General features: G+C 32.3%; 1 protein-coding gene across 1 annotated transcript in view; it reads left to right on the top strand.

Moving 5' to 3' along the window:
- Window positions 1-10,298, top strand: part of LOC127984049 (dual specificity protein phosphatase 10-like) — an 18,095-nt gene extending 7,797 nt beyond the window's left edge. Inside the window, exons 3-4 of the mRNA XM_052586516.1 lie at window positions 4,753-5,121; window positions 6,651-10,298. Of these exons, the coding sequence (XP_052442476.1) occupies window positions 4,753-5,121; window positions 6,651-6,916 (635 nt within the window). The 3' untranslated portion in view covers window positions 6,917-10,298. The remainder of the gene's footprint in view (window positions 1-4,752; window positions 5,122-6,650) is intronic.
- The last annotated feature ends 280 nt before the right edge of the window (window positions 10,299-10,578 follow it).

Genomic DNA, 10,578 nt, shown 5'->3' with positions numbered 1-10,578 from the left:
TATAATGTTTTTATATTATATAATAGAAATATAAAATGTAATTATTCTCATTATTAATAATAATTCTGTAATTATGGAGATTCCATTTATTATAAAATAGTAATTCATAATATTATAAAAGTATCTAATTTAATAAGTTATAATGTATTTTATATTATGTAGTAATATTGTATTATAATCAGTGGGATGATATTATATTATAATTATAAGAAAATTATAATAATTCTAATTTATAATACATGATTTATGTGATATAATGATCTAATACTATTTAATAATTTAATAATAATTTATATAATGATATTATATTATAATTAATAATGTTATTATTCATTATGGAGATTATATATATATATATATATATATATATATATATATATATATATATATATATATATATATATATATATTATAAAAATGAAATGGAAATTATTTTACATTACACTAATGTTTTAAAATATAATCATACTAATATAATTTACAATACCTTATAATATATAAAGTTAGATTTTATATCAATCATTTGGGTAAAATGTATTTTTAGAACACTGAATCAACATTTCTGTTGAGTGGATTGCTTCACTGAGCTTGCATTGCATTCTGGGATTGTGTGTGTGTGTGTGTGTGTTTGTGTGTCTGGGTGTGTGTGTGTGTGTTATCATGGCTCTTGCAGATAAAAGCTGTTCAGACTGCAGACCCGCTGTGCTTCTGAATCTCCTCAGACTCAATACTGGCCTCAACCCATGGAGCCCTTAGAGGTCTTGATCTTTAAAAACGAAAAGAAAAGATCTCAGTCTGATGCGAATTGGCTGTTTTTAGTCCTTCATTTGAAGTTCACCGGTTAGTGAACATCTGAGCCACCAAATGCAACTTGTGTAGCGCTGTATTGTATCCAAGCAGACATTTGGCAATGTTGCATTGCATCACAGTGAATGGGTGCCGTCAGAAAGAGAGTCCAAACAGCTGATAAAAACATCACAGTAATCTACACCACTCCAGTCCATCAAAGGGACTTGTAACCCAAAGGTTATGGGTTCAAGTCTTGGTATCGGTCAGGGGAGTGTGTGTGTGCTCTTGGAAGTGTGTAATGCAGAGCACAGATTCAGAGTATGGGACACCATACTTGCTCAAACTTCATGTCCTTTTCTTTACAGTTAAGATCTTGTGAAGCCAATAGATGCATGTTTGTAAGAAACAAATCCTGCATTAAAGTGACATCCAGCCACATATCTGTTTAGAGCTGTTTGATCTGTGCAGATTTCTCGCCTGATTCAGACCAGACCACGTTTTTACTGAAGGAAGCGTTATTATGGATTATGGAATCAGATTTGAGATAAAAACGTCTTAATGCTGGATTTGTTCCAGATGTTAACTGATGTACTGGATTGAGTTGGATTATTGTGATGTTTTTATCAGCTGTTTGGACTCTCATTCTGACGGCACCCATTCACTGCAGAGCATCCGTGTAGAATATTACAATTCTCATTTTGAAAGATTGTGGCAATAGTTATTTTTTTCAGTTTTAACACAAAATCTACACTTTGCTTTGTAGAATGTATGTGTATATATATATATATATATATATATATATATATATATATATATGAGTCAAAGACGAAAAAGTGTTTAAGCATAAAAAAAAAGTGTAATACTGCTTTAAACTTGTGTTTTTGTTTTGTTTTTGTTTTTCTGAGCAAAAAATAAATATCATACATTTTCCCCTGGTTTACAGGAGACACCCAGTAAAATGTCATTAAATGTAATTTTACATTTTTAACATTTGCCACTATCCTAGGTTTTGCCCATTTGTCAGTAAGAATTTTGTACTAATTTAAAACACAATAAAATTTAGTATGCTCCATTATTCTTTTAGATATTTTAATATGTACACGTCAGAATAAGTATATTGTTTCAATTTTTTCATAAATATTGTGTTACACTGAATGACATTGTAACATTATTTCAACCAAATTTTGAGATTTTATTCTCCAAAAACTTATTTAAAACCTTAAAAGTAGACATTTTACTTACATTTAATGTGCTTTCTATGAACACAAAATCACTTTTGTACATTTCTTTTGATGCGGACATCTTAACGTCTTTGACCCATATATATAACAAAATATTTTTAACTTTATGCAATTGGCAAAACCTTGATAATAAAGATGAATGATTGAATAAAGAAAATAAATACAGTGGCATTAGTATAGTTGTTAAGCTCATGTGCTAAACATGAGGAAACACAGGTGGTTTCAAAAGTGCAAATGACTTCATCCCAAACATCCAAAGTGGAAAGCAGTAGTTTTTCAGAGAATCCTGGATTTAGTTTCTATAAATGAGCGAGCGCTGAAGGTGCTTTCCAGTGTGATTAAAGAGATTCACTCAGTCCAGGAGAGGCAGGGTAACAGGTGCTACAGCTTTCACATTTGACTAACTGAAATTTAACAGACTATAGCTTCACCCCCTGTGTTCATCTGATGGACGTTACTGGGAGAGCGCAGATGTCCAGCATGACATGCTAAACATTTATTATAAGGCTGTTTACTCGTTTACTGATGCTTGTTCTCGCTCTTCAGTGTTACAGCTCAGTTCATGTTAAAAAATAAGATGTAATAATATTATATAATGTTGTATTTTATAGTATCGTGTTGTAATTATTAATGTTTTAATTAATTATTGCTTTAGATAAAAGCATCTAAATGCTTGAATGTAAATTATGGAGATTATAATATATAATACAGCATACTAATTATAATGTATATGACCTTATAAAATATATAATGTATTTCTTATATCGAATAGCAATATTATAATCAATATTTTTAATTATCGATATTCTAAGTTTAGATTATATTGTAAGGCATAATTATAATATACAATACCTAATATAATAATATTTTAATTTACTTTTTTTTTAATTAGACATAAATAATAACCTACATAATAACTTAAAATTAAATAAAATTGATTATTATATCATAATTATTAATGTTTTAAAAGTAAATAAATATATGCTTAAATGTGAATATTTTATCATTTTCGAGATTGTATTATCAGATATACTAATAATAATTTATTATTAATGCCTAATATAACAATTTATCATAACATCTAGTATTCATAATATATAACGTTGTGTTTTATATTATATTTTAATACCATACATATTTTTTCAGTCATTATGGAGATTAGATTACAATATAAAACATCATTATACTAATTTATAATACATAATATAATAATATATATATATAAGTCTTGTATTATATAATGTGATAATTATATCAATAAAAATATTTGATATAAAATATATATTTTATGTATATTTATTATTAAATAAATTTTAACTATATATGATATTTCTGGAATTTTTTGTGCCATGTTTCTTATATGTAGTGAATTTATGACCTAATAAAGTATGTGATAAGCTCTGACTGATCTTGAGAGATACTATTAATCATTCTGCATGCAAATAAGACAGATCTGTAACGCGATCAGGAAATTATTCAACCTGAAATGCAAATGACATGCAAATCCTTCAGTGCGACCTCAAAAACAGAACGAGACAAATGAGCACAAAACAGCCTGGACTCTTGTGAACAGTCAGTACTGTACATTACGGACTAAAAGTTTTATTATGTGTCTCTGGGGTATATTTGTAGAAATAGACAACAATACACTGTATGGATCAAAATGATAAATTTTTCTTGTATGCCAAAATAATTTGTATATTAAGTAAGGATCATGTTGCATGAAGATATTTTGTACATTTCTTACCGTAAATATATAAAAACATCATTTTTGATTAGTAATATGCATTGCTAAGAACTTCATCTGAACAACTTTAAAGATTATTTTTTTTTGCTTTTTTGCAAATAGTTGTATCTCGCCCAAATATTGCATATATCAATGCATATATCAAAGATGATGCATACATCTCAATTTCAAAGATTTATGACTGGTTTTGTGCTCCAGGGTCACGTATTAAAGGTACAGGTTGTAGGACCTGCCACTAGATGGCGCACTAACAAAACAATAACAATCGGGCGTTTTGATGACGCTAAGAAGAAGCGTGGAATGATCGGATGTGTGTCTTCTACTCAACCGCTGACGACCATCAAATCAGACGGAAAGATAAATCATGGATTTAACGCGAGTTCAACGATTTGCGCGAGTAGATTACATACAAAGTCAATGCAAAGACACGATCAGACGATGGATCAGACGCGTCCTCGCGCGTTTGCCGTGTATGCCCCATTATACTAATCTTGTTGATCGTTATAATAGCATACGTTTTCTGTAAAGATACCAATCAAAACAACTCACATATCAAGTAAAACGCAAGCGAGATTGGCATCTCTTTCTAGATGAAGTTTGTCGCGAAGCTACTTCCGCATTTGTCCACTGTTGTCATGTGGTTTCTACGTCAGTAACAAAGGCTAACTAACGTCATTAAATTCCTAGCCATGCTACATACTCCGATACAGTAGGTGGCGGTATGCACCTGATCAGCCATGCTTGCAATCTGCCATAAAACTAAGAAGAAGAAGAACTAACGTCATTGACAGGCGAATGGGAATTTTCTAATGATTTACAAGTAGTTGAAAACATTAGAGATATTGTTAGTAATCAGCTGGACAAAATATATAACACTAGCCTAGTGGTTTTCGGATATTTTACTGCAAATAGTGTCATGCTTTATTTGTGATCTAGCTACACTAGAGCGATCGATTGATTGTTTTGTTTTCGTAGGAGGCCTCGCTGGTTTCCGACAGAGCCATGATGATCTGTGCGAGCACTCTCTTTATCTGGAGGAAGGACAGGACGGCAGTACCGCGGTGGGCCTGTCGGGGGCGCTACCTCATTCCCTGCCCTCCACGCCGGACATCGAGAACGCAGAGCTGACGCCCATCCTCCCCTTCCTCTTCCTGGGCAACGAACGGGACGCTCAGGACCTGGAGCTCATGCAGCGGATGGACATGGGCTTCATCCTGAACGTCACCACGCACCTGCCGCTCTATCACTACGAGCTCGGCCTGTTCAAGTACAAGCGCTTACCCGCCAGCGACAGCAACAAACAGAACCTGCGGCAGTACTTCGAGGAGGCCTTCGAGTTCATCGGTACGACACAGAACAGTGTTTCAACTGCGAAGGAAAGAGATGGTTTCAAGTCAGTTATTTCTATCGTTTGCTGAAGGAAATATCAGTCATTAAATGTAATAATGCAGAGAGATTATTGTGTGCTGCACACAGGGATGTGATCTGATCATCATCAGTCTGTCTGGAGAGACATGAAGAAACAGAACACACTGAGACAGACTCAATGCAAAACTCTCTCTGCATTATTACAATTAATGACCAAAAAAAAAGCACAAAGACACACTACAGCAAAACATAGAAATAACAGACTTAAAACCATTTTTAGCTGCTAGAAAAACTAGTGTTCTAATCATTTTAGCCACCACTGTATATTATATAATAAACAAAAAATATATAATAATGCATATAATATTTACATTTATTCATTTAGCAGACGCTCTTATCCAAAGCGACTTACAGATGAAGACAGTGGAAGCAATCAAAAACAACAAAAAGAGCAATATATAAGTGCTATAACAAGTCTCAGTTAGGTTAACACAGTACATATAGCATGGGATTTTAACTAATATAATAAATAAAAAGAAAACAGATAGAATAAAAAAATGAAAGAATAGAACAAGCTAGTTAGAGGTCTTTACACACACACACACACACACATACATATACAATTGCATAATAAATGAAAAGAAAATAGAATACAAAAAGATTAGAAAGGTAGTTAGATTTTTTAAAGAATAGAATTAGAATATAATATAATATAATATAATACATAATAAATTATACAAAATGTTATGTAAATTATTACTGTAATAATTAACATTTATTATAATATTTAACAGAAATGCATAATAAATCATGCAAAATGATATAATAATTATAATCCATAGTAAAATTATAAATAATAATTACAACTTGTGTATTTATATATATTGCAAATTATATAATTATGAATGATTTTTAATGTCTACAATTAATTTATATATTTAATTAATTGTAATATAAGGTAATAATTGCATTATAATATCTGCAATAATAATACAGAATAAATGAATTATTAATGTTAAAAAAATTAAAGTATAATTATGATATAATCTGTAATATAAATTATATGTAATTTCAGAATTACATAATAATAATTTAAATGTTATATATATATATTTATATATATATATATATATATATATATATAAATGCATTATATATATATATATATATATATATATATATATATATATATATATATATATATATATATATATATATATATATAAATGCATTATATATATATATATATATATATATATATATATATATATATAAAATGCATTAAAAATAATATAACATACTATTAGATTATTCATATAATTATAGCCAAATGTTTATAGTATTTTATTGATTGATTAATGCAGATATTTCTTTGAGATTCAATCTGACTGAGGGTAAAAAAAGTAAAGGAAATCTTTGACTTGACGGAGAGTTTTCAGAGAAATGCTGCTGCTGATGATGATGATGATGTTTATGCTGACGTTCAGTGTTTTTCCCGTCCTCAGAAGAGGCTCACCGGGCCGGCCGCGGCCTCCTCATTCACTGTCAGGCCGGCGTGTCTCGCTCCGCCACCATCGTCATCGCATACCTGATGAAACACACCTGGATGACCATGACAGACGCATACAAGTTCGTCAAGTCCCGGCGGCCCATCATCTCGCCCAACCTTAACTTCATGGGCCAGCTTTTAGAGTTCGAGGAAGACCTGAACAACGGCATCACTCCGCGTATACTCACCCCCAAACTCTCCGGCCTCGAGACCGTCGTATAGCGGCTCCTTTCTTGAGGAATATCCTTGATTTTTTGGATGAGGTGTGCATGAGGAGCCCAGCTGAACACATACGACTGCTCCTGGCCGCTGGTGCTGGCTAAAGCCCCCAGAGGAGGCTGGATTCCACTCGTTTCACTCTACTTACTCTATTTTTATACACCTACGGTGGCTTCACTGTGCAATAACGTCTGTGTGGAAAGCAGTCGGGTGCGTGATGTGTACATAACGAGAGCCAGACTTTCGGTCCACCTGGTTAGTCACGTCATTTTGTGTTTTTCTTACGTTTAGGCACTGATTTATAACATTTCAAACCAGCTTTGTGCACTACCAGACAAACGGTTTTGAACAGTAAGATTTTTAATGTTTTTAAAGAAGTCTCTTCTGCTACCCAAGCCTGCAAGAGCTGTAAAATTGTGAAATATTTTTACGAATTGAAATTACTGGTTTCTATTTGAATGTGTTTTAAACTGTAATTTATTTCTGTGATGCACAGCCGTATTTACAGCATCATTCCTCCAGTCTTCAGTGTCTCATCCTTCAGAAATCAGAATAATATACTGATTTGCTGCAAAAAAAAACCCTAAAAACATTTATTATTATTATACAGCTGAGTAGGATTTTTTTTTAGGTTTCTTTGATGAATAGAAATTTCAGAAGAGCATCATTTATCTGAAATAGATATCTTTGTAACATTATAAACTACTTTTGATCAATTCAAAGCATCTTTGCAACATAAAAGTATACATTTTTATAGTCCCCCCGCCCCAAAAATATATATATATGTATATAAATCTATGGTATAATGAGTGTATAATGTTACAAAAGCTTTTTATTTCAGAAGAAAGCTGATCTTTGTATTTTTATTTTCACCACAGAATCCTAAAAACAGCATAATGGAATGATTTCTGAAGGATCTGGAGGAATGATGCTTTTTGATCATAAAAATAAATTGCATTTTAAAAATATATTAAAACTGAAAGCAGTCATTTAAAACAGTTTTTTTTCTCTTTTTTTACAGTATTACTGCTTTTTTCTGTATTTTGGATCAAATAGATGCAGGCTTGGTGTGCAGAAGAGAAATCATAAAAAACATTTAGTTTTTGACTGGTAGTGTATGTGTTGAGTTTAGTCTTTAGTATCGCTGATAATCAGAACAAACCTCATTTGAATGTCCTTTAAAAATAACCGATTGCATGATTACGACAAGAAGAAAACGAAACTATATTACTATTATATTATCATTCAAATCAATTGCTTGAGAATTAACCAGCTGTTTTATTGGTTTGCATTGACTGTGTTCAGATCAGTTTGGTCTGTTTCTGCTTCTGTAAGTGTGTGTGGGTGTGTGTGTGTGTGTGTGTGTGTGTGTGAATGGGATGGTATCTAACGTATATTACGCTTGTATGTTTTTGTGCTTCGGTTTAACTCTCTCATGACCTCAGACGATCCAGAAAGATGGATGGATGCTTGAGAAGTTCAGCTTTTCGTGCACACGGAAGAATCGTGCCTCTATTGGTGCCTTAACTCATTTTTATTTTATTTTTTTGAGTGTGTGAAAAGGTAACGGCTTTAAACCGGAGCACGAGGTGTTTCTATGTGTTTTTATCGTGGTTATGTGTCGTTTTAAATCACACGGTATGTTCTTTTGTCTCGTCACAGAACTGAAACGCTGTGAAATATCAAAACTCTGGGCTCGTCTATATGTTGAAATGCAAAGTGTACAAGAGGACGGTTTATTACTCTTCACCTGGACTTTTTCTAAAGTTTTTCAGCTTCACACAAACCTCCTGCACCTTGGCCGTGCGGTTTTGAAAACTTGTGTATTACTGCTTTTGTTAAGCTAAAAGAAGTAGTGCTCTTAGAAAAACTTCTAGAAATTTACCTTGAATGGTTTCAGTCAAATTGTATCCCTCTATTTGTCATTTATATATATATATAAGTATTGAAAATTTGACAAAGCAAGCAAGTGACTTAAACGAGTTAAAAGAGATGATAAAATCACACTTTATTATTCTGACTTGCTACTGATCAGACCAATAGAAATGATTAAAAATGATAATATTGAAAGCAGTAGATCAGACACTGTGCCGATTTCAGAAAACAACTTACTTGTTCACTTCTTCTTTCTTCGTTTTTATTGCAGCTTCAACATGTGTAAGCTTTTTTAATTTTTTGCAGGAATTTTGACTTTTTCTAACATTTCTAATGAAACAAGTCACAATTTCAACACATAAACTCAGAACTGCAAGAAAGGAAGCTACAATTGGTGTTTTTTTAATTCTCTGATGAGTTGAGAGTTTATATCTTTTAATTTCAAGATATCTGTCATCTTTTTCTCAGAATACATTAGTCACAGTTACCTTTTTAAAACTTTTTATTCAATAGTGGAATAAAGAAAAAACAGAAACTAAACTCAGAATTCTGGGGATTTTAAAATTATGAGGGAAACGTTTCTGAGGACTTTTTTTTTCTTGCAAATCTTTGTGCTTTTTGTGTGAGAGAATTACCTTTAGTTCTGTGGCAAAAAGAAAAAAACAACTATGAGAAAAAAGTTTTAGAGTTAATATCTTGCAATTGACTTTTTTTCTTAGAATTGTGAGTTCATATCTGTTTTTTTTCTCAGAATTGTAAGAAAAAATCTCAGAAAATAATAATTATCTCAACTCTTTTCTTGTAATATATCTTGCAATTCTGATCTTTTTTTCCTATAAAACTGAGAAAAAGTTAGACTTGTAAGGTAAAAGTCACCGTTAACTTTTTATTACCAAGGAACAGAACTGAGAAATTGAGTTTATAGCTTCTTTTTTCTCAGAATTGCTAGAAAGAAAGTTTATCTGAATTGTGAGATTAACAGTTGTTTTGTTATTTTATTTCCGTGGCAGAAACGGCATCCCTATCTATATCATTAAATGAAAATGTTGGGTGATAAAAACTGAATGCAAAGCACATTTTGAATCCTGTAAATTTACCGCGATATGCTAAAGGTGCATGTTCTGTTCCATTCATTTTCAGCTGATGCAAAGTGTAATATTATTTTCAAACGCTGGTCTAATGTCACTTTTGTCACACTGTGCTTGTAACACCTGAATCTGTCTTTCAAGGATTTCAAGGGCAAAAACTCTCTACTCTCGGTAGACATTCGCTAATGGATTTCTATGCATTGTTTATATTTTTGCACTGACTTGGAAAAAAAAAAAGCGTTACATTTTTTTATTATTATTTTCCCACAAAGGTGCTACGATGCTGGAGGCCTTCCACACTGTTTCTGCATGAGCTGCTTTGGTAAAGTGTCTTCCTGTAAGCCAAGAGCTCTCTCTAAATGTCAGAGTTCACAACACTGTTATTTTGTAATGTGGGGTTTGGAAATAAACCACAAAAATGATTTTGAATGACTTATTTAGTGTTTCTAAAGCTGATGGTTTTAATAGAGGTTTTAATCCTTTGCCTTCACTGCCGCTTTTCAGAGCGCCCTTCACAATGCACGATTCCTAATTCTTCCTAGTTCGGAGTATGGAGCGTGAATCATTTGAGTCAGTTCGGGAGTTCGGAGCAGCTTCGCGGATCATTTGAATCAGTTCGAGAAATAGGAGCGTGTTCGCGAATCATTTGAGTCAGTTCGGGAGTTCGGAGCGGGTTCGCGAGTCATTTGAGTCAGTTTGGGG

This window comes from Carassius gibelio, chromosome B20 (assembly GCF_023724105.1).
Source record: "Carassius gibelio isolate Cgi1373 ecotype wild population from Czech Republic chromosome B20, carGib1.2-hapl.c, whole genome shotgun sequence".
In the NCBI taxonomy this organism is placed as follows: Eukaryota; Metazoa; Chordata; class Actinopteri; order Cypriniformes; family Cyprinidae; genus Carassius; species Carassius gibelio.
The sequence above is the reverse complement of the archived record's forward strand: the minus strand, read 5'-3'. Positions and strand labels throughout refer to the sequence as shown.